A 24386-nucleotide genomic window follows, 5' to 3' on the forward strand; every position below is an offset into this window, starting at 1 on the left:
GGAGGCTGAGTCGTCAAGGATGAATAATGGTTAGGCAGGAGACTGTAGTGCCGAGTAACTGGGGAGAAGAAGGTTAAGTCACTACAGCTTGAGAGAAGGAGGTGGTGGTTCAATATGAAGGGAATGTGAACTGCTCGATGGAAGAGTGTTGCATGTCGAGGTTGGGTAAAGGGTTCATTGTCCTTGAGGACAGATGCCTGTGACTGTCAGTTTAGCCAAGGAATGTGACCGTTATTCTGAGGACAACAGTGAGCTACTGAAAGATTTTTAGCTGATGAATTACATAGTCAGGTTTACATTTTAAGGAGAGTCATACAGGGTGAAAAATGGATTCAAGACACTAGTTTTAAAACTCTTATAATAACATAAGTGAGAGCTGATGGAATCTTGAACTTAATATATTGGCAGTGGGGGTGGAGGGAAGTGGCTACAACAGAAATTAGTGATTCGATAGATGTAGGTAGGAGTGGAGAAGCTACTCCAGAGAAGCTCAGCTTTGGAGAAGCAAGCATATTAGATATGTCATGAGCACTTGTTGAATTGAACCCAAATATTTAGTGAATTACTATATAAAAGGACTTCTAAGGAGAACCAGTCTTTGCAGAATGACTCCTTTTTAACTGAAATTGAGTTTGGAGCGATCTATGTATCTTGTATCTGGTCAGTTAGCAGAAATACTGAAAAGCTTGGGAAGACAAGTGTATGAAGTCAGTGTGTTATTTTTCTTTTGTGTATTCTGGTATTATAATTTTTTTTAACAAAAGGAATCAGCTGCTAGTGTTCCTACTGTTACTTCCTAAAATGAAATCTCATTTTATTAAAACAAAAACATGCAATTCACGGCACTGTCATCCTTTTCTCCCTTATTGACAGTTTCGATGTGGACAATGGCACATCTTCAGGACGGAGTCCCTTGGATCCCATGACCAGCCCGGGATCTGGGCTGATTCTCCAAGCAAATTTCGTCCACAGCCAGCGTCGGGAGTCCTTCCTGTATCGCTCCGACAGCGACTATGACCTCTCGCCAAAGTCTATGTCCCGGAACTCCTCCATTGCCAGTGACATGTAAGTATGAGGCTGAGCAAAGTGACAAGAAAACTCCTAGAGGAAACCAAGTAAATTTCTCTCTAGAGTTGATAAAACCAATGATGTTTGTTCAACTGCATCATTCTCTAATTTAAAAAGGATGATGAGCAAAATTGCATAAACTGAAGATAAACAGTAGATTGAATTTGTATATGCTCTCACCCTTGGTAGGACATTTATTTAACCTAGAGAATACCTTGTCTGGGAAAAGTGAGAATTAAATTTTTAATGGAGGCATTTACACTGAAAATGTTAGCTTATATTCATGTAGGACCTGACTGAGATTTAGCTACCTAACCATGTGAATTTTTCTGAATATTTTGAAAAGCTTTAAACTCAGTTTGCAAGTCCCCATGATATTAGCATGTATGTCTCTTTGAATGCATCTTCATTGATGTATCTTCACACAGATGTTAGCACTGGTTTGCTGGCTCGTTTGAGAGATCTTTGTGGAGGGTTGCCTAAATTAAACCATTTTTGGAATATTAATCACTGGAGTCAAGTAGAGAAAACATTAGACAGGCTTGAATATCGTTTAAGACATGGCACAGCTTGGAAAGTAATTAAAACAGATAAGCAGGTTTACAGATCACATACCGTCACTAGCTCATTTTCTCAGCACATTCCATTCCTGTTTACTGTAGTGGTCTTTAGTTTTCTGGTTTCTGAAGGCTTCTAAATAGGACCTAACTCTTACTCAGTACCTTCACTGTCATTTAAGATCACTCTGCCTCTGTGTAGAGTTAATGTCCAGTTTCCTCTTCTGCATATAGACATCCATCCAATAACAACAGCATCTTCTCATGGCACCATCTCAAAAGCTCAGGATAGGTTGCAGTACATCTTAGAGGAATGTATGGGGTCCCTGAATGTCTAGTGTTATTCTTGGTATTCGAACAGGTCTTTAGGTTATCCCAGTAGGTCTACATGAGATTCTAGAAATGAAATGGCTCTTGGTTGCCATTTACTAATAGTTATAAAATGATGATACTCTCTTCTCCCTAGGAATGAGCAACTAAAGTACAATCACTTTGATTCAGGTTCTGAATGACAAAATTCCCATTGTGTAACTGTCTTTGTTTGACAATTACAGGAGATAGAAGAAAACTCTAAGACAGGGTTCTTAATCTCAATAACTAATAATGTTATGAAATGACAGGTTTTATGTCAATTAATTAGTGAAAAAACATTTTTTAAGTCCTAATTGTTGGCCTTGCAGGCTACAGGTGAAAGCATGTCATTACCTACCTCTGTGCACCTGTCTCCACCATCTTTCAAAAACTACCCAATTTACTCTCCTTTTTTGATCTGCTTTTTTGGCAATGAACCTTCTTCCATAATTATATCTCTCCACATTCTTCCAACCCCACTCCAAGATCCACATCTACTTGCTGTATATCCTTACATGTTGTGTTGCCTTAATATTCTGAAATGTATCTTTAATTCATATTGACCTCTGAAAACCATCCCAATTCAAATAATATTTATCAGTCACCCATAAAGTAGAAGTTATGGTGCCAGTTATCAGAGGAAATACAAAGTGCATTTAATCTAACTCCCATCACTGTTGTGGGCTCTCTTCCTTCCTGCTCAGAGCCCTCTTCTTCACTGATTCTGCCTATCACCCCTTAACGTATTATCTCCAACATATAGGCGCTGACCCTTTTCTCTCTGCTTTGGAAAATTCTTTTATGTATATGTTCAGCTATCAGCTTTCATCAGATGACTTACTGCTCAGCATCTCTGGCCCTGAAACCTCAGTTGAGCTCCAGAACTATAGCACCTCATTGCCTGCTAGAGATTTAGACTTCCTTGTTCAACTGTTCCTTCACACTCACATGCATGCATGAATGCATGTGTGCTTAGTCGTGTCCTTCTCTTTTCAATGCCATAGACTGTAGACCACCAGCCTTCTCTGTCCATGGGATTCTCCAGGTAAGAATCCTGGAGAGGGCCGCCATTGCCTCCTCCAGAAGATCTTCCCAACCCAGGGATCAATCCAGCATCTCCTGGATTGGCAGGCAGATTCTTTTACCACTGAGCCATCTCGGAGGCCCCAGTGAGTACATATTCATCCTTAATTCATTGTATTGATGGTGTCCACTCTTCTTCATTACAAAACAACTTCCTTTTCCCATTGGTCCTATTTCTGTTATTTTTGTTTTGTTTTCTTAGGTTTGAAATTTAAGATGGTTGTTTATTCATTCACACGTAATAAAAATACTTTCTGAGCAACTGTGGTGTATTCATAGCTTCCAGTCTGCGTGGGGTAGGAGAAGAGGCAGGGCAGAGGGCTGACCGTTTAGACTTTTGTCATAAAATGTGATAAGCACCATCCTTGAGGCATTTACACAGCTACAAGAGAAGGGGAGAGGAGAAGGAGAGTTTGCCAACCAGGGAAAGCCAGGCCAAGAGGGCAACATTTGGATCACGTGGGCTGAGGAAAATCATAACTCAAAGAATGACAGTTTGATTGGTGTGGGTAGGAAAACGTGGCAAGAGAGAAAGACTGGAATACAATCACAGAGGTGTTTAGCTGGGATCAGGTGATCCCATTCTTGTTTTCATTGCTTCTGATTACTCTACTGTTGAGTGATTGAGTAAAGTGAAGTGATTATAGGGAAATCGTTCATGTTGAAATTCATAGAAACAAAGCAGGCTTAATACGATGGAGGCCCAGGTCAAGGGAGTTGGGGTGGGATGACAGTTTAATCCAGAGGCAGGAGGCTCTGTGTGTGTGTGTGTGTGTGTGTGTGTGTGTGTAGGGAGATAACCAGTGGGCAAGGAGGGGTGGGATGACAGTTTAATCCAGAGGCAGGAGGCTGTGTGTGTGTGTGTGTGTGTGTGTAGGTGTGTGTAGGGAGATAACCAGTGGGCAAGGAGAACCAAAGAGAATGCTGAAGTTTTGACCCCAAACTTGTAAATGAACAATGATGTTGACATGGGGACAGGGTAGAAAGTAGACAACATAAGGAATTTGACTTTTACACAATGAGGCTGGAGCTATAGGAGGAACAAGACAACAGTTAAAGGAAAAGGACAGAGAACAGAAACAACATTGCAGAGGATCAGGAGTAATTTGAAGAACCAATTACGGTTTGTAATGACTAAGTTTGGGAGGACCACTGCAAGAAGCATCTCAGTGGGGTAGTAGAATTGGAAGAATAGGATTAGTGGAGGATTGAATTGAAAGTGGAGATATCAGCAAGTACAAGCATCTCTATAAAAGATTAGTAAGTTAAAAGGGAAAAGAGAATTAAAGTTGCTTAAGAGAGAATTGAGTTCAAGGGAATTTCTTTTTTTAATTCAGAACAGGTAAGCTGAGGGACACAAGGGTTAAGTTTGGAGTTGGAGCTGCTAACAAAAGTATGATCATGAGCTCAAGTGAAGGGACTAACCTTGGAAAAGTAGTACAGAAAAGTACTGCATTCTTTCGAACAATGAAGAAAAGTGAAAAGAAATATAAATCTGGAGATGGATGGGTGAAATATTTAGAGAATTGATGGTTTATGATATCTACTTCTTCATGCAAGTATAGAAAAGTGTATATGTCTATAACTGAGTCACTTTACTGCATAGCAGAGGTTGGTACAACATTATAAATCAACTGTACTTCAGTTAAAAAAGAAAGTATAGCCATTGATAACTAAAGGAAAGAGACTAGGGCAGCTTGAGAATAGGGGGCAGAGTTTGAAAGAGCCACACTGCAATTATAAAGAGAACAGGAAATTTCCTGGCAGTCCAGTGGTTTGGATTCAGCACTTTCACTGCCAGGGCCCAGGTTCATCCCTAGTTGAAGGACTAAGATACCAGTAGCTCTGTGGTACGGCCCAAAAACCTAAAAAATATAGAAAGAGAATAGGATAAGAATACTAGAAAGAAAATTGCTGAAAAACCCCATAGATAATAATATGTAATATTGAATAGATGAAGAACCAGGTTGAAAGTCGTATCTTCCAACTTTAGCAAAGGTGAAACAATTTGGCTTTAGCTGGAAGCCAGGGACAAGCCCATGGTGTGTTAGTGGGCTCTATTTGATGTAGCTGCAAATTCTAATTTCTAAAATTATAGCACATTGATTTTTGGATGCCAGCGTGTATCCATATGGGACTTACCCAGTGGTTTAGTGGGAAAGAATCCTCCTGCAATACAGGAGACACAGAGACGCAGGTTCGATCTCTGGGTCGGAAAGATCCTCTGGAGGAGAACATGGCAACCCACTCCATTATTCTTGCCTGGAGAATCCCATGGACTGAGGAACCTAGTGGGCTACTGCCCAAAGGGTCACAAAGAATTGGATATGACTGAGCAACCAAGCACGCATGCACATGCGTCTGTGCTTCTTATGAAAAGCATATAATCGTTCATGTTTAAGTAGCACTTTTCTTTCCAAAGCAAACCTACAAGGATGACCTCAATTTTCCCTGTTCCTATTCAAGAGTTTCTTTATCTGATCAGTCTCATGTAAGTGACAAATCTAATCAGACCATGATGCAACTGTATATTTTGTTGAAAAATAATGACTTGACATGATCAGCTTTCTTATTCCCTCTGGGTATTTATATTGGAGCAATAGGGTTTTCCTTTGATACTAACTGACTCCTGGAAAGGATTCTTCCTGCCTGGGAGATGAAGTTTCTCTGAGAAGCAGGGTGAGTAGAATAAATAACTAACTGTTTCAATCTTCAATGTGATGCTACACAAACCATCTACATGTAAAGTGTTATCCTTTGTCTTCATTTGACTCCACATGTGGCCATATGTAAACCTCCACTTTCTTATCTAGTTCATGATAATGCTGGGAAGATTGTTTGGTGTCTATACTTCAACTGTACTTTATAGAGAATGATAGTATTATATATTTTAATCACTTGATTATTTTATACTTAAGGGTACTAGTTAAGCATTCCTATTAAGAAAATCCCTTAGAAATTTCAAATACTAACAGTAGCAATGAAGGTTTATGATTATCTATTTGAATGAAATTTTTCATAAAACTGTTAAATGCTCCTTAAGTTGAAATATAATTGTTTAATTTATTGGTAAAGTGAAAAGGAAGATAAGACTGAAATGGTTAGTTATTTATTCTATACATCGTGCTTCTCATTTGATCCTTTCTTCAGTCCTATGAAGAGGGGCATTATTGATGCCATTTTACAGGTGAAAGACCCAAGGTCCTTAAACTTCTTTAACAGCACACACACATTTTGATCATTTCTCTGAGAACATTATTTTGCTAATGTCATAAACAAAGTGAACTATTGTGGCAAAACTGCTGAGGAACTGAAGTACCTGTTGACCAAAGCCAATGACCAAATGAATGACTTGGCACTGTGGAAATTTATTTTTCAATTACAGTTTAAGCATGAAAGAAGATGCAAGCTCAAATTGGTCAGAGAAGTAATAAAGAAAATATGCAAGTGACTCTTTGGAAAATATGCAACTGACTCAAGTCTATAGTATGAGGCTAAATTCCGCATCTAAAAAAAAATTAGCTTGTATAAGGCAGAAGAGAAGTTCCTAGCAGTCTCTGCTCAGAAGCCTGTCACATAGTTTGTTAAATATATTCCAAGTAGCAACTTAATTCTTAAGACTAATAAGACATAGGTAAATTTTTAATGATTATCATGAGTATGCTAAAGAAATAAATACATAAAAAGTAAACTTGAACTATCATAAAGAGTAAACAAGTATTTTATAGAAGTAGGAAATATTACTTATAAGATAAGTAGTATAACAGGTTACCCTTATGCTGTCATGAAGAAACATGGAGAAAATTACAGAATACATGGATCATTGCCTAAAATATATGTAGTTTTCCCTCTTAAATTCTTCAAAATGCATTTAAAACTACCTTAATTTCTGGATATTAGTTACTTCTGTTGTTGCTTTTGATCTAATGCTGTAATGTTATTTGCATTTGCCAATACTCAGATATGAGCCACTGAGGAAATTACCAGGAATATTATCATTGACAAGAAAAACAGAATTCAGTCATAAAACTAAGAGCTTATTGAATGCAAACTGTCAGTCAAACCACATCAGTTAAAAGCAGTTTTCAATCCTAATCTCCCAGTGTGTCCTACCCTTTCCCCACCCCCATACCGGGTCTACATATTCTCTACGTTTGCGCCTCTATTCCTGCCCTGGAAATAGGTTCATCTGTACCATTTTTCTAGATTCCACACAAACGTGTTAATATATGACATTTGTTTTTCTCTGACTTACTTCACTCTGTATGACAAACACTTCATCTGTGTCTCTACAGACTTGACCCAGTTTTGTTCCTTTTTATGGCTAATATTCCACTGTATATATGTACTACTACATCTTCTTTATCTGTTCACCTGTATTGGACAGATTGTTTCCATGTCGTATCTAGTATAAATAGTGCTGCAATGAATACTGGAGTACATGTGTCAAATAGATAGCCAGTAGGAACCTGCTATAAAGCCCAGGAAGCCCAGGTCTGTGCTCTGTGATGGGTGCAATGGGAAGGGAGGTCCAAGAGGGAGAAGATGTATATATACATATAGCTAATCCACTTCATTATAGAGCAGAAGTGAATACAACATTGCAAAGCAATTATACTCCAATAATAATGCAAAAAAGAATATTTTTCAGTTCATCTGTGTAATGGACCTCTAGGCCCCATCTTCTGTTAAGGAAACAGTAATACAGAGAATCCTGATAATCTAATTAGCTCTTTACTTGTACTTACATACTGATACATATGGGGAAGGTGTGGAGGGGCCGTGAAGAGGAGATGAGTGGACCCGATGTACCATAAAAAGCTAGGGCACACTTGGTGGTCTAGCTAATTAGTCCCTGTCACCATACAGAAATGTACGATCCACTGAACAGCCTTTGCAGTGTCCCATGTGGGCATTCTCCCAGCCAGGAACCACTATCCCCCAACCCCATGTCAAATTTCTGCCCTTTCCTTCAGTTCAGTTCAGTTCACTTGCTCAGTCGTGTCCAGCTCTTTACAATCCCATGGACTGCAGCACACCAGGCCTCCCTGTCCATCACCAACTCCCGGAGCTTACTCAAAACTCATATCCATCACATTGGTGATGCCATCCAACCATCTCATCCTCTGTTGTCCCCTTTTCCTCTTGCCTTCAATCTTTTCCAGCATCAGGGTCTTTTCCAATGAGTCGGTTCTTTGTATCAGGTGGCCAAAGTATTGGAGTTTCAGCTTCAGCATCCTTACCAGTTAGCAGTTAGCAAGTCCCTCACCATCTCTTGAGCCTTTGTGAGTTTTCAGTTGTAGCTGCTCTTGGTCTTTTCCTATGAGTATTGAGTAGAGGTGGTGTAGATTCTAGTACTGAATTTGAAAAAGGAAGAATGATTGCTTACATATTTGTTCATTTTTATTATAGGTTACATTATTCTTCATTAGTCTTACTGAGCTATCTCTGAAAATAAAAATAAAAACAAAGATTCTAGTTCTCACTGGATCTATTGAAAAGTTTGTAGCTCCACCTAACTAGATTTTTAGATCTTATTAACACTAATGAGCATCTTTCTCTTTTCTAACCTTGATCTGCCGTTTGAAAGGTCTCTGTGCACGTGTGCTAAGTTGTTTTAGTTGTGTCCAACTCTTTGCTACCCTGTGAAACATAGCCTGCCAGGCTCCTCTGTCATGGGATTCTCTAGGCATCAGTACTAGAGTGGGTTGCCATGCCGTTCTCCAGGGAATCTCCCCGACCCAGGGATCAAACCCACATCTCTTATGTTTCCTGCATTGGCAGGCAGGTCCTTTACCCCTAGCACCACCTGGGAAGCCCCTTAAAAGTCCTCTGCTGCTGCTGCCGCTGCTAAGTCGCATCAGTCGTGTCCGACTCTGTGCGACCCCATAGACGGTAGCCCACCAGGCTCCTCCTTCCCTGGGATTCTCCAGGCAAGAACACTGGAGTGGGTTGCCACTTCCTTCTCCAGTGCATGAAAGTGAAAAGTGAAAGTGAAGTCGCTCAGTCGTGTCCGACTCCTTGAGACCCCATGGACTGCAGCCCACCAGGCTCCTCCGTCCATGGGATTTCCCAGGCAAGAGTACTGGAGTGGGGTGTAAAAGTCCTCTGCTGCTGCTGCTGCTAAGTCACTTCAGTCGTGTCCGACTCTGTGCGACCCCATAGACGGCAGCCCACCAGGCTGCCCCGTCCCTGGGATTCTCCAGGCAAGAACACTACCTTTATGTAAATATAGAAAGGAGCTGTGGTCAGATAATTCCTTGCCCATTTGCGGAGTTTTCCCAACTGAGGAAGTGTTCTCACCCTTACTCAATGGTATAAGAGTAATTGACAGTAGAGCCAGAGTGGCTTAGGTATCCTGGGCCACCACAGGGAGCTCACGTGGGTGTGACAGATATTTTCTATCTTCAAGGGAAACACAGAAACATCTGTCAGTCGCCTAGAGAACGAATAGCTTGAAACAGTTTCCATTTTCAACTTTAGATCATTAGTTTTTGTTCAGTGACATCATATCTTTGCAAAACTGGGTTGTTGATTATTGTTGTGATAGAAGCAAGCATTGCACAAAAATCAATGTGAACCAGGAAACGAGGGAGGCAATGTGCAAGCTCCTTCCCAAGTGAGAAGTTCCATAGTACTCAACGGGTGCTCAGTTGTTGAGACAGAACCATATTAAATAGTTTGAACTGAACTCTTAATAATTACCACTATTAGTTATTTCTTTTGGCCGGTGGGGTGCTGTAGAAAATTGCTGGTGGTGGTTTGGTGGTTTTAGTCACTAAGCCCTGTGCAACTCTTGTGACCCCATGGACTGTAGCCTGCTAGGCTCCTCTGTCCATGGGATTTCCCAGGCAAGAATACTAAAGGGGGTTGCCATTTCCTTCTTTAGGGGTCTTCCTGACCAACGGATCAAACCCGAGTCTTCTATATTTCAGGCAGTTTCCTGCATTGCAGGCAGATTCTTTATTACTGAACCACCAAGGATATAAATTACTGAAATACTAAGAGTGTCATGAATTGAGAAAGTTTAAGAACCTCTTATTTAAGGTATTTATTCATTTTCTTAGGACTGGAGTTAAATCAAATCTCTGTGTGAAGAGATATTTGTTAAGAGAAAGGAAAAAATTCAGTAGATTCACAGTTGTGAACTTCTGGATGAGCTCTAGAATTGATAATTTATCCTATTCTTTACCTCAGGTAGACAAAATAGTTTGTTTTTGCTAAGAGTGATATTATTTTGGTAGTGAGCTAGATAAACTGGGATTTCTCTACCAGTCCTTGAGGGTTGGCAAGTTACTATCATTATTATTGTTATTAGGGTATTGATACAGACCCTAAACTCACACAGCCTTTAAATCTCAAGAAGTCTATTGACAGAATATTCTAACATCATTGGCTGCTAGAATACTGTTTTGCTACTTTGTTTCTTATTTTTGAATTTTTTAAAAAATTCCACTTCTTTCTCCAGTCCCTGGGGTTGTTTTATTTCTAGCTCAAAACACAAGAGATCCATAAATGGCAAAAAATACTTATAAATTAGGTAAATATGCTTTTTTGATTTTTAAAATAAGGAATTAAAAATAGCAGCTGAATACACATTTTATATTCCTAATCTCATACTAAAAAAATCATAAAAGGAAGTTCTAATATTCTGACATTTTGATAATCATGTTTGTTAATGCCACAGGGTAAAAATAGTCCATTTTAATGTGTTACCACAACATTTGTTTGATTATCATTGCACTATGCTCCAATCTTTGAAAATAGCAAATTAATTATGTGTTCTAATAATATTCCTTGCTTATCACTGCCGAAGTGATATATCCTGAGACCTTAGGGGACATGTAGAGACAAATGTTAGTTATGAAAAGTTCTTAAGGCAGAGGGGAAAAAAATGGAGATTGACCAAACTTATTAGTAATCCCTTATTTTCATGCTAAGGCTCCTAAAATTCTATTATGTCTTTAGGAGAGTTTACCCTAATATTTAGAATACAATTTTCTGAATTTCCTCCATACTCAGGATGCTTCTAAGTGTTTGAACTCTAGTTTTAATTGTGGGGGGGAAAAAAAAGTCACCTGAGCATTCCTCAACTCCCATAACTTTAGAGAAAAAGGCAGTGTGAAGATAAACTATTGAAACTTGTAAATGATTGACTGTGCAGGTAGCTTTGACCTCAGACTTAATATTGATACTTTACAAAAGGTAACATCTACTTTTTTAAAAATGTGGGGAGAGTGGTATCTTAATAAGAAAAGTGATCACTATACAATTTTTATGAGCTCAAATTCCTGCTAGGGAGCAAACTCAAATCAACCTTGGTCAAGGAAGAGCTGGCTTATTTTTCAGTGAATACAAAGAACATAACCTCTAAGAGCACAGTGTGAAGTAAAATAATTACTCAACTAAAATCAGGAAAATTTGAAAACCATCTTCAATGAAAAAATGACAGTAACCTACACAGTGCTCTCAATGCAATATGGCCCTAAATGAATGAACCAAGTTGAAAATTATGAAGTCTTCTTATTTCTTGTAAGGGACAAATGGCCATTACACAAGAGGATCGAGTTGTATCAGTTATAGATACTGGGCCCAGGGCCTCCCACTTGCTTTCTTATCCCAACACTCTTTCCTCTATGTACTCAGTCAGTCAGTTCAGTCGCTCAGTCGTGTCCAACTCTTTGAGACCCCATGGATTGCAGCATGCCAGGCCTCCCTGTCCATCACCAACTCCCGGAGTTTACTCAAACTCATGTCCACAGAGTCAGTGATGCCATCCGGCCATCTCATCCTCTGTTGTCCCCTTCTCCTCCTGCTTTCGATCTTTCCCAGCATCAGGGTCTTTTCAAATGAGTCAGCTCTTTGCATCAGGTGACGAAAGTACTGGAGTTTCAGCTTCAACATCAGTCCTTCCAATGAACGCTCAGGACTGATTTCCTTTAGGATGGACTGGTTGGATCTCCTTGCAGTCCAAGGGACTCTCAAGAGTCTTCTCCAACACCACAGTTCAAAAGCATCAATTCTTTGGTGCTCAGCTTTCTTTTATAGTCCAACTCTCACATCCATACATGACTACTGGAAAAACCATAGCCTTGACTAGATGGACCTTTGTTGGCAAAGTAATGTCTCTGCTTTTTAATATGCTGTCTAGATTGGTCATAACTTTTCTTCCAAAGAGCAAGCGTCTTTTTAATTTCATGGCTGAAGTCACCATCTGCAGTGATTTTGGAGCCCAAAAAAAAAAAGTCAGCCACTGTTTCCACTGTTTCTCCATCTATTTCCCATGAAGTGATGGGACCATATGCCATGATCTTTGTTTTCTGAATGTTGACCTTTAAGCCATCTTTTTCACTCTCCTCTTTCACTTTCATCAAGAGGCTCTTTAGTTCTTCTTCACTTTCTGCCATAAGGGTGGTGTCATCTGCATGTCTGAAGTTATTGATATTTCTCCTAGCCATCTTGATTCCAGCTAAAGAAAACTAAAATCAAAACCACTCTCTAGTATTATAAAATTACAATTTCCTGAACTTTAAATCTTGACAGTGAGTTGTGGGAATGAAGTGGATAGATTAGGAGAAAGAAGAAATTTGATTTCTAACAGAGGTAACCAATCTGTGTCTTTTACCACATTCTAAATAAAGGTATTGTTAATAATTGGCTGCATTTTTTAATGAGAATTTCATGCTTTTACTCATTTAACAAATATTTACCGTACCTATTCCATGTCTGGGTATTGCTTGAAGATACCATGGATCCATGACAACAAGTCAAAGAATTTTGTTTGGATCACACATTCTTGTCATGAAAAAAAATAATCTAGATTCTTATCCAGATAGAAAAGCAGACTTACCCAGTCATTATTGAGATTCCTGTATAAATTCCTATCTCCATTTACACATCATTTCCTTTAAATATTGATTTTGTTTGTCAGTCTAAGATCCTTAGTGAGTTGTTCTCAATGTCATCCGTACAGTTTTATGCACCATATAAGGAAACATATTCACACTATTGGAACATTTATATGATGTGCTTCATGAGATAAAATATACTAGGGATTATTATTAAGTCATGCTCACTAAATCCCTATAAGATGAAAATTTTAAAATATGCTATTACAAATAGGAAATAAAGAGCCTTCAACCAGATCTGTGGTTTTTCTTCAGAAAAAAACAAGTTAGGAATATCAAACACTGGGCTTTATTATCAGATTTCTAGCACTTTGTGGCGTGGTTGATGCATAGATTCACTGAAGAAATATCCCCAATTATTCCATTTTCCTATTGAGGTTTCTCTCAGATGTTTGTGTCAGCTTTCCATTCATTGTCTTAAGACTTCAGGGTTTTCTTAACCTTGGATAAATAAAACTTAGTTGTCATTGACGTGGCTCAGTGGTAAAAACAAAAAATCTACCTGCTGAAAAATCAATGCAGAAAACACAGGAAACATGGGTTTGATCTCTGGGTCAGGAAGATTCCCTGGCGGAGAAAAAGGCAACCCATTCCAGTATTCTTGGCTGAAAAATCCCATGAGCAGAGGAGCCTGGTGGACTACCGTCCATGGGGTCGCAAAGAGTCAGACATGAAAGAGTGAGTGAGCACACATGCTCTGGATAGTTAGCCTCTAGACATATATAGGACCTTAACTCCTACAAACTGCCCATGGAAGTAGATAAGTTAAAAGCAGAATAAAAAAGGACATCTGTTGGCATATCTGCAAATGTAGGAGTCTGCATTGTGACAAGAGATCATTTAAACAGGTCAGTGCCTGACATCGTCTGCCAGTAAATGTTATGAATGGTCCCAAGGCCAAGTCCTCTTAGCTCCCAGTTTTCTTTCCAGGGAGAACAGGGCTGCATACAGATCTCATGTTTCTGTGTCTCAACGTTGATTTTTCCTTTGGGACTCAGAGAATTTCAGACTGAGTTTGTTCTGTGCATCAGGGCCGTTTTGTTTGGCTGCTTATTTTTTTTGTTCCTTTGTTTCATTTTTGGTTTTTGTCAGAAAAATCAGAAAACAAGCATTATGGTTTATGTATTATCTAAAGGTCTCTGTGGTGATTTTTTTTTTTTTTGTAAAACCTTCATTCAATCATTATTATTTTCAATTATGAGTTTATTTTTACAGAAAGTAAAAAAAAAAAAGAGGTAGTTGGTAAAAGAACTCTTTTGCAACAAATCACAGAGTTAATTCCGTGTGTTAGCAACATACTTTTGTTTTACATCTTTCAATGTTCGTTATTTATCTTCATTATATTGAAGTTCCTATTCATTTTTCCCACCTACTCTAGAGAGTAGGTAAACTTTCCTACATGTTTCACTGTTTGTTGGTGTTTTTTGTTTGTTTGTCTTACATTTGTTTGAAGAAAGCTCATCGTGTGGGCTTCCCAGGTGGCATCAGTGGTAAAGTACCCACCTGCCAACACAGGAGACATAAGAGACATGAGTTTGATCACTGGGTCAGGAAGATGCCCTGAAGGGGAGGACATGGCAACCCAACCCACTCCAGTATTCTTGCCTGGAGAATCTCATAGACAGAGGAGCCTGGCGGGCTACAGTCCATGGGGGTGATAAAGAGTCGGACATGACTGAGCAACTTAGCACTCAGGCAGCCCATCTGTACTATTTCTCTAGGAAAGGAACCTGATGTTTCCCAGACAGACAGCTTGCCTATAACCCAGCCCTCCAGACAAAGGAGCACTCTAAGAGTGGTGAAAGTATGATGCAAAGGTTCACAAACAAACCTCAAAGTTATCAGTTTAAGTTCAGGATTTTTACAGGATTTACCATGTTTCACCCTGTGTGATTTTTAGTGTCAGTAGACTCTTTGGGAAGTGATGTATATGTCTGTCTAGTTAAGACTATGGTTTTTCCAGTAGTCATGTATGGATGTGAGAGTTGGACTATAAAGAAAGCTGAGTGCTGAAGAATTGATGCTTTTGAACTGTGGTGTTGGAGAATACTCTTGAGAGTTCCTTGGACTGCAAGGAGATCCAACCAGTCCATCCTAAAGAAAATCAGTCCTGAATATTCATTGGAAGGACTGATGCTGAAGCTGAAATCCAATACTTAGGCCACCTGATGTGAAGAGCTGACTCATTGGAAAAGACCCTGATTCTGGGAAAGATTGAAGGCAGGAGGAGAAGGGAGCGACAGAGGATGAGATGGGAATTTCCTGTGCTATCACCAACTCAATGGACTTGAGTTTGAGTAAACTCCAGGAGTTGGTGATGGACAGGGAAGCCTGGCGTATTGCAGTCCATGGGGTCGCAAAGAGTCAGACACGACTCAGCGACTGAACTGAACTGTATACATGAATTTATTCTTACACTTGCCTAGCATCCGTATAATCTTTATAGTTGCCGTAAGATTCTCCCGTGAAGTTCAATACTTGATCTTCAAAACAATCCTGTAAGGAAAGGAGAAAATATCATTAGCTCACTTTTAGAAATCACAAAATTCTGCTCAAAAGTCTGTCTTTTGAGCATGTACACACACACACATGCACAATGTGAGTTAGAACATAGTGATATCAACCAACAGCTGCTGCTGGACCACTCATTTGGCATTTGCTGGCCGATACAGTAGCCTCTAGGTGAGAATAGAAAAATTAAAGCAGTTGAACTAAAATCTTTATTTCCCTTTCATGGGTGGAAAATCTTGATGGGAATTTGGCAGATCTTTCCACTTAGAGTCTTTGCCAAATAATCAAGAATTTCTGTTATGTTAATATATCAGTGCTCTTTTGTCCTTAAGCTTAGAGTAGACTTTTTTTGGTTGTATAAAACATTGTCTTCCTTGGAAAATTTGTAACTGAAGTTTTGTAAAAATTGCTCAAAAGCTGCACCAGTTGAGATGACAAGTCACTAGCCACAGGTGACAGATTTCTCTTAATTTAAATTAATTAAAATTCAATAAAAGTGGCCTTCAGTTCCTCAGTTGCCCTAGCCACATTTTCAGCCCTAAGTAGCCACTGTGGCTGGTAGATACTGACTTAGTGCAGAAAGAGAACATTTCCACCATTGCAAACACCTGTTGGGCCGTGCTGTTCTAGAATCTAGAATATGGACTTCTATGGGGCTTCAGAAGAGTCTGAATCCATTTGTGCATGCAGAAAGCAGCATGGTGCAGTAGAAGTGAAACAGCATTTAAAACCTGGGTTCAAATCCAGCTCCACTGCTCATTTTCATGCCTTGGGAGTTTGTGACTCAATAAAACTTCAGAAACCATTGGGGACTGACACTGGGTTACTAAGTGCTTACTTTGTCAGATAAATTACTTTATTTATTTAACAAGGAAATTCCCATTGATATACACAATCATTTTATTTTCCAAAGACATTTCACTTGATTTTTTTTATAAAGAGAGTGGCACATATTCTCAAAATAAATGAGTCTTCTAAAGGAGTACAGTTAGCTTCTTTTTTTTTTAATGTGGCTTTGTTTTAAAAAACCTCACTCCTTGGTTCATATTCTCTTCTTCACAAAAGCCAGTGAACATTCTGTTGGGCAAGAACCAGGTCTCAGCCTGGCATTTTTGGAAACCACTGAATTCTTCCACTTGCGCATGACCGCCAATGAGTTACTCAAGTTCTCTGAGCCCAGTTCTTTATCTTAGGATGGGAATATGAGCATCCATTTAATGCAGAGGCATCAGAATTAAATTCCATGGGTCAGTAGAGCAGGATCTGGTACATAGTATTTGCACAGAAAGCATCCTACTCTCATGCCTATCTTTTTGATCACACCCTTCTTTTAACCTATGGTATTGTTTTACCTCATGCACATCTTAAAAAATTGTTGTTCTTGCTACCCATAAATCTTTTCCCTGGGAACCCGTCCTGGAGAAAAACCAAGCGGGCAGGGCCACTGACATTAAGAATGGGCCTGTCAAATAAGATGAACTAGGGAAGAAGAACCTGTTCCTACAATGGAGTGAGGACGCTTATGAAAGCTGGCTGTGTACTCAACCCTTTCCTGTCCTTCTTCCCTCTCCATGGAGGTCAGGCATCACCATTACATGACAGTGATTTGTGCCATCAACACGCCTGGAAGGATCCCTTTCTCATATTGGCTTTTATTACACGAAATAAATAGGCTCAGAGAGTGTCGCTATGTCCACAAATTGTTTTTAACTTCTTCCATCTAGAAAACCATTTGCTGTATAATTTTGACAGTGGATCATCTTTCATGCCGTCATTTAAGTAACAAATTTGAGGCCATTTATTGGCATCATGTGTATTCTCTAATGAAGCCTTAAATTTTGTCTTATGACAAAGAAGACTAGAGAATTTTTGCTTATGTTGCCTTAGCTCCAGTTTCATTTACTTTCTTATCAATGCATGTGGTATGAGCATACGTGGGCCAAAAAACGAGGGGTTTTGTTTTAAAAATGTTTTTGGTCAAATATCAGGCCAGACCTTAATTCTTAAAATGTGAGTAAGAAGTGAGCAAATGATTTAAATTCTAGAAGACTGTATAGCTTTCAAAGTCACATTCCTTTCTAAAGTTCTGTGATATAACTTCTTTCTTTATGTTTTAAAAAGGTTTTACTTTGGACAGCATTTCTAGTTTCACAGAAAAATTAAGAGGAAAGCATAGAGATTCCTCATATACTTTCTGTCTGATACCAGAGTGGTACATCTGTTACAATTGATGACCTTGCATTGACATTATATGCTTTTAATCTTAGGAAATATACCTTAAAATGAAATTTTGCAGAGCGGATGGTGTTTGAAGGGTTTTTACCTTGAGTGGTACAGACAATATAGTAAATTCTCCTTATACTGATAAGGATGCACCTTTTCCTCCACAATACTTTTATCCTCCCTTATTTGAAATAGAGAGGCAGAAAATCAAAATACTTTCTCTAGGATTGCACTCAAATGCACACACAATGTATACATAAATATATTTATATGGGAGTATTTCCACACGCATGCATATGCACATAAATGCCATCTCCTGAGACATTTGTTAAGTATGACATGCATGTAATTTTTCTGCACTCTGAATATGAACATATGATATTGAACTCTCAGCCAGAATTATCACCTCAGTAGGAAACCAAAAATTATTTGATTTCATCTTATTATTTTAGTTTAGGGGAGAAGGACGTGAAAATCAGTAGATGGATAGAGACTGTTTTGTAAGTCATTTTAGTGATTTGTTTTGTTTTGTTCTGCATTTTTACATTAACTCTTCCATTTGTTGTCTTTATATATCAGCTTCATGAAATGAAAAATGTACTAGCAATTAGGGATTGTTTGGAATGTGCTTTTGGCATTGATAAGTGCCACTACTGATGCCATATTGTACAGTGTTTAAGCACAGACCCATCAAGAGTCATACTGCCTGTGTTTGAATGCTGGCCCCATCACGCCATGGGCATTTGATTTTTTTGTCCTTCTTAGGCCTCCCATTACTAATCTACAAAAAAAAAAACCACACCTAATAGGGGATAATCAGTGTAATGTTCTTTTGCATAGTGCCTAGTGCATAGTAATTGTTTGATAAATATTAATTACTGTTATTATTTTATAGGGGATTCCCAGGTGGCTCAGTGGTAAAGAATCTTCCTGCCAATGCAGGAGATGCAGGAGACGCCCGTTTGATCCCTGGGTCAGGAAGATCCCCTGGAGAAGGAAATGGCAACCCACTCCAGTACTCTTGCCTGGGAAATCCTGTGGACAGAGGAGCCAGGAGGGCTACAGTCCATGGGGTTGTGGAGTCAGGCACAACTGAGTGACTGAGCACACACATTCTTTTATAATAATTATAATTGTTTGAAATTATTACTACTACTATTTATCAGTTTGTTGGATATTTGTACTTTGATTTTTCAAAGTAATTGTACTGAAAGCCCATGTAAGAAATAAAAAATAATAAGAACATATTAAAAGGGCCCCCAGTGCTGAAATCAACATTGAGTGATTTTGCTGAGCATCAGTGGAAAGGGGGTTAGTTTAAATTACTATTCAAGTCTATTAGGAAATTACAATTCAAGGCCAAAAGAAAGGGTTAAAAGTACATAAACTGTTTCCTCATAAAGTTAAGAACTTGGATGTTCTCATACACCTGTTTTCATAGAATAGGTATTAGCTTATTTGTCTGTTAAAATTGAGGAAAGGGCTGTAATTTCGTTTCTCCATTTGGAGTTTTTCCTTTTTGTTTCTAGTATGGATTTTTTTTTCCTTTTTTTTTCCCATCTATTTTTATTAGTTGGAGGCTAATTACTTTACAATATTGTAGTGGTTTTTGCCATACATTGACATGAATCAGCCATGGATTTACATGTGTTCCCCATCCTAATCCCCCCTCCCGCCTCCCTCCCCATCCCATCCCTCTGAGTCTTCCCAGTGCACCAGCCCTGAGCACTTGTCTCATGCATCCAACCTGGGCTGGTGATCTGTTTCACCCTTGATAGTATAACTTGTTTCAATGCTGTTCTCTCTGAACATCCCCCTTGCCTTCTCCCACAGAGTCCAAAGGTCTGTTCTGTCATCTGTGTCTCTTTTTCTGTTTGCATATAGGGTTATCATTACCATCTTTTTAAATTCCATATGCATTAGTATACTGTATTGGTCTTTATCTTTCTGGCTTACTTCACTCTGTGTAATGGGCTCCAGTTTCATCCATCTCATTAGAACTGATTCAAATGAATTCTTTTTAATGGCTGAGTAATATTCCATAATGTATATGTACCACAGCTTCCTTATCCATTCGTCTGCTGATGGGCATCTAGGTTGCTTCCATGTCCTGGCTATTATAAACAGTGCTGCAATGAACAATGGGGTACACGTGTCTCTTTCAGATCTGGTTTCCTCGGTGTGTATGCCCAGGAGTGGGATTGCTGGGTCATATGGCAGTTCTATTTTCAGTTTTTTAAGGAATCTCCACACTGTTCTCCATGGTGTCTGTACTGGTTTGCATTCCCACCAACAGTGTAAGAGGGTTCCCTTTTCTCCACACCCTCTCCAGCATTTATTGCTTGTAGACTTTTGGATAGCAGCCATCCTGACTGGCGTGTAATGGTACCTCATTGTGGTTTTGATTTGCATTTCTCTGATAATGAGTGATGTTGAGCATCTTTTCATGTGTTTGTTAGCCATCTGTATGTCTTCTTTGGAGAAATGTCTGTTTGGTTCTTTGGCCCAGTTTTTGATTGGGTCATTTATTTTTCTGGAATTGAGCTGCAGGAGTTGCTTGTATATTTTTGAGATTAACCCTTTGTCTGTTTCTTCATTGGCTATTATTTTCTCCCATTCTGAAGACTGTCTTTTCACCTTGCTTATAGTTTCCTTTGTTGTGCAAAAGCTTTTAAGTTTCATTAGGTCCCATTTGTCTATTTTTGCTTTTATTTCCAATATTCTGGGAGGTGGGTCATAGAGGATCTTGCTGTGATTTATGTCGGAGAGTGTTTTGCCTATGTTCTCCTCTAGGAGTTTTATAGTTTCTGGTCTTACATTTAGATCTTTAATCCATTTTGAGTTTATTTTTGTGTATGGTGTTAGAAAGTGTTCTAGTTTCATTTTTTACAAGTGGTTGACCAGTTTTCCCAGCACCACTTGTTAAAGAGGTTGTCTTTTTTCCATTGTATATTCTTGCCTCCTTTAACCAGAATCCAACAACATATTAAAAAGATCATACATCATGACCAAGTGGGCTTTATCCCAGGAATGCAAGGATTCTTTAATATCCACAAATCAATCAATGTAATACACCACATTAACAAATTGAAAGATAAAAATCATATGATTATCTTAATAGATACAGAGAAAGCCTTTGACTAAATTCAATATCCATTTATGATAAAAACTCTCCAGAAAGCAAGAATAGAAGGAACATAACTCAACATAATAAAATCTATATATGACAAACCCACAACAAATATTATCCTCAATGGTGAAAAATTGAAAGCATTTCCCCTAAAATCAGGAACAAGACAAGGGTGCCCACTCTCACCACTACTATTCAACATAGTTTTGGAAGTTTTGGCCACAGCAATCAGAGCAGAAAAAGAAATAAAAGGAATCCAGATAGGAAAACAAGAAGTGAAACTCTCACTGTTTGCAGATGGCATGATCCTCTACATAGAAAACCCTAAAGACTCTACCAGAATCTACTCTACTAGAGCTCTACTAAAGACTCTACTAGAGCTAGTCAATGAATATAGCAAAATTGCAGGATATAAAATGAACACACAGAAATCCCTTGCATTCCTATACACTAACAATGAGAAAACAGAAGGAGAAATTAAGGAAATAATACCATTCACCATTGCAACAAAAAGAGTGAAATACTTAGGAATATATCTACCTAAAGAAACAAAAGACCTATACATAGAAAACTATAAAACACTAGTGAAAGAAATCAAAGAAGACACAAATAGATGGAGAAATATACCTTGTTCATGGATTGGAAGAATCAATATTGTGAAAATGAGTATACTACCCAAAGCAATCTATAGATTCAATGCACTCTCTATCAAGCTACCAATGATATTCTTCACAGAACTGAGAACAAATAATTTCACAATTTTGTATGGAAATACAAAAAACCTCAAATAGCCAAAGCAATCTTGAGAGAGAAGAATGGAACTGGAGGAATCAACCTGCCTGACTTCAGGCCCTACTACAAAGCCACAGTCATCAAGACAGTATGGTACTGGCACAAAGACAGAAATATAGATCAATGGAACAAAATAGAAAGCCCAGAGATAAATCCACATACCTACGGACACCTTATCTTCTAGTATGGATTTTAAATGCAAAGTTGATTTTCAAGTGAGGGTTAACATTTCAGCTTGATGACTGATAATTATGGTCAGAATTATAGAAAAACCATTGAAACTATGTATACAGACATGCACAAATGACTTGGAATTTGATATTGAAAAAATTCAGATTGAATCATACTGCTGTACATAGTTCTGAATTGCTTTAAATTTGATCTTATAGTAACTTACATTATTTTTAGTCCTCACTCAAATGTTCCCGGACATTCCTGCCAGAATTCAAGTTCTTGGTAGTTATGATTTTGACCAAGCTTTTGCTTGGTTACTTAATTCTAAGTGGCCCGTAGCAACAAAGAAGATTACTTTCAGGTGTGGCTGATGTTAGCTTCTTGTTATAGTAACTTCAGTCCCTGGGGTCCCACAGTGGAAGTACTAGTCTTTTTTATTTTTTTAGTTATAGTGAAGCTAGTTCTAAACTAAAAGGTGAAGCAGAGAAACCATATTTTCAGGTGAATCTGATAGACAGTGAAGAAGAGTTTTTCTTTGTTGTTGTTGTTATTTTGTTGCAGTAGTATTGTGTCTACTAGGAATTTATGGAATTCATAATACCTCCTTCATAAGTAATTTAAAAAGATTTGTTATATTCTTAAATGTGGCATTCATATTTTCTCAGAGAACAACATTATTTTTTGGGAAAAGCAAATCATTAAAAAATGATACCTAGGAAAAATATGATATGGTTTCACAAAATGTCTTAGTTGCCAAGTTTCAAGAATATTTTTATTGTCTGAAATGATAGTTTCATGATTTTAATTAAAAAGGGTAGCAACACACGGTGCTGTACACCTAAAACTGATCTAACATAAATCAGCTATACTTCAATTTTTTAAAAAGGGTAGCAGCATGAAATATTCAGCATCGCCTTTATTTAGTACACAATGAACACTATTTCTCAAGTAGTATTTTAATATTTGGCTTTGTCTTATGAACATTTTATCAAAATAAGCATTTACTAGGTTGTTTTTAAAGGAATGAATGAACTAAAATACATTTGAGTAATTTGTACAATTATTAGAATCTATTTTATTTTAAAATAGAATTAGTAGTTACATTACAATACATTTAGATATACATCTGCTTGAAAAGTTTAGAGATTACTAAACTTAGGCTACAGTTATCAGAAATTGTTTAAAAGTATGCCTGTGTGCTCAGTTGTGACCAACTCTTTGCGACCCCATGGACTGTAGCCCACCAGGCTCCTCTGTCTGTGGGATTTCCCAGGCAAGTATACTGAAATGGGTTGCCATTTCCTCTTCCAGGGGATCTCCTGCATCTCCTGTATTGGCAGGCAGATTCTTTACCACTGAGCCACCTGGAAAGCCCATTTAAAAAGTATGTGTGCTTAGTCACTCAGTTGTGTCTGACTTCTTGTGACCTTGTTTAGACTGTAGTCCACCAGGCTACCCTGTCTATGGGATTTTTCAGGCAAGAATACTGGAGTGGGTTGTCATTTCCTCCTCCAGGGATTTTCCTGACTAAAGGCTCGAACCCCTGTCTCCTATCCATCGGGGAAGCCCCATTTAAAAGTATAAAGGCATTTCCCATAGTACAAAATAACTGGAAGCCATCATGTGTTTTGATCAACCTCCCACTCCTGGCTATTGGAGGCACATAGAATTACCTTGAGAAAAACTGAATTCATTGACTGCTGCCTAGGAGGGACAGTGTTCCTGTCAGGCACCACGCAGTTTTGAGAGCTCAAATATTAGGGTACCCTTCTTGAATCATGGTTAAGTAGAGGGTTAGAGAAAGCAAATGAAAGAACAACCAAAACCTTATCATGATCTGAATTATAATCATTAGAAGGATGAACCAAATGGTTCAACTTCTGCCTCTGGAATTGGGATTTGGGTGGGCACAAAAAGGGGTATCATCCATTCTTTCTGACAGCTAGATGGTGCTGAGAAGCTTTTGAATAAAACACTGCTAAATGAAAAAAAAAATGTATAAAGGCATGTAAAATTTTTCATGATTCAACAGGTTTAGTGTTAAAAACAAGCTATAAAGTGGAATTAGAGTAGGATTCTAATTATGCAAGAAATCATGTATCTATAAAAATCCTATATAACATACATGTGCTCACATATCCAGAAGGAAAGTGTTATCAACAGTTATCTTTGGGTGACTCAAGGTTTTTCTGTATTTCCCAAAGTTTCTATAGTTGATATGAGTCTTATATTTGGTATATGCATATAGTAGCTTTTTAAAATATCAGGTATATTGTATTACATATTTGTTTGTTTGTTTTCTATGTCTGTACTTCTGTGAACATGGGAGTAAAGAGTGGTGAATAGAAAAGTTCCTCCTGTGGCTAATTCTTGGGTGTTGTCAAACAGGGCTCCCAGAAGCATTTTTATGCTTTTTATGCACTTTTTATGTTGGGTTCCCAGAAACATTTTAATGTACATATTAAAAATAGAACATACTTGTTCTCTAATTAGTTTCTAATTCTAAAAGAGGAGGATCAAGGGTGACAATGCATAGGTGATAGTTTCAAGTCTAAATGAAGAAAGACACTAGGATTTCAAAATACCATT

General features: G+C 38.3%; 1 protein-coding gene across 10 annotated transcripts in view; it reads left to right on the forward strand.

The window, feature by feature from the left end:
- The window catches only part of PDE4D (phosphodiesterase 4D), a 1564543-nt gene that overhangs the window by 1327396 nt on the left and 212761 nt on the right, over positions 1 to 24386 (forward strand). For all 10 annotated transcript variants that reach the window (XM_043488571.1, XM_043488573.1, XM_043488569.1 and 7 more), the window contains one exon: positions 874 to 1065. In XM_043488571.1, coding sequence (XP_043344506.1) covers positions 874 to 1065 — 192 coding nt within the window. The remainder of the gene's footprint in view (positions 1 to 873; positions 1066 to 24386) is intronic.

This window comes from Cervus canadensis, chromosome 16 (genome assembly GCF_019320065.1).
Source record: "Cervus canadensis isolate Bull #8, Minnesota chromosome 16, ASM1932006v1, whole genome shotgun sequence".
Classification (NCBI taxonomy): domain Eukaryota; kingdom Metazoa; phylum Chordata; class Mammalia; order Artiodactyla; family Cervidae; genus Cervus; species Cervus canadensis.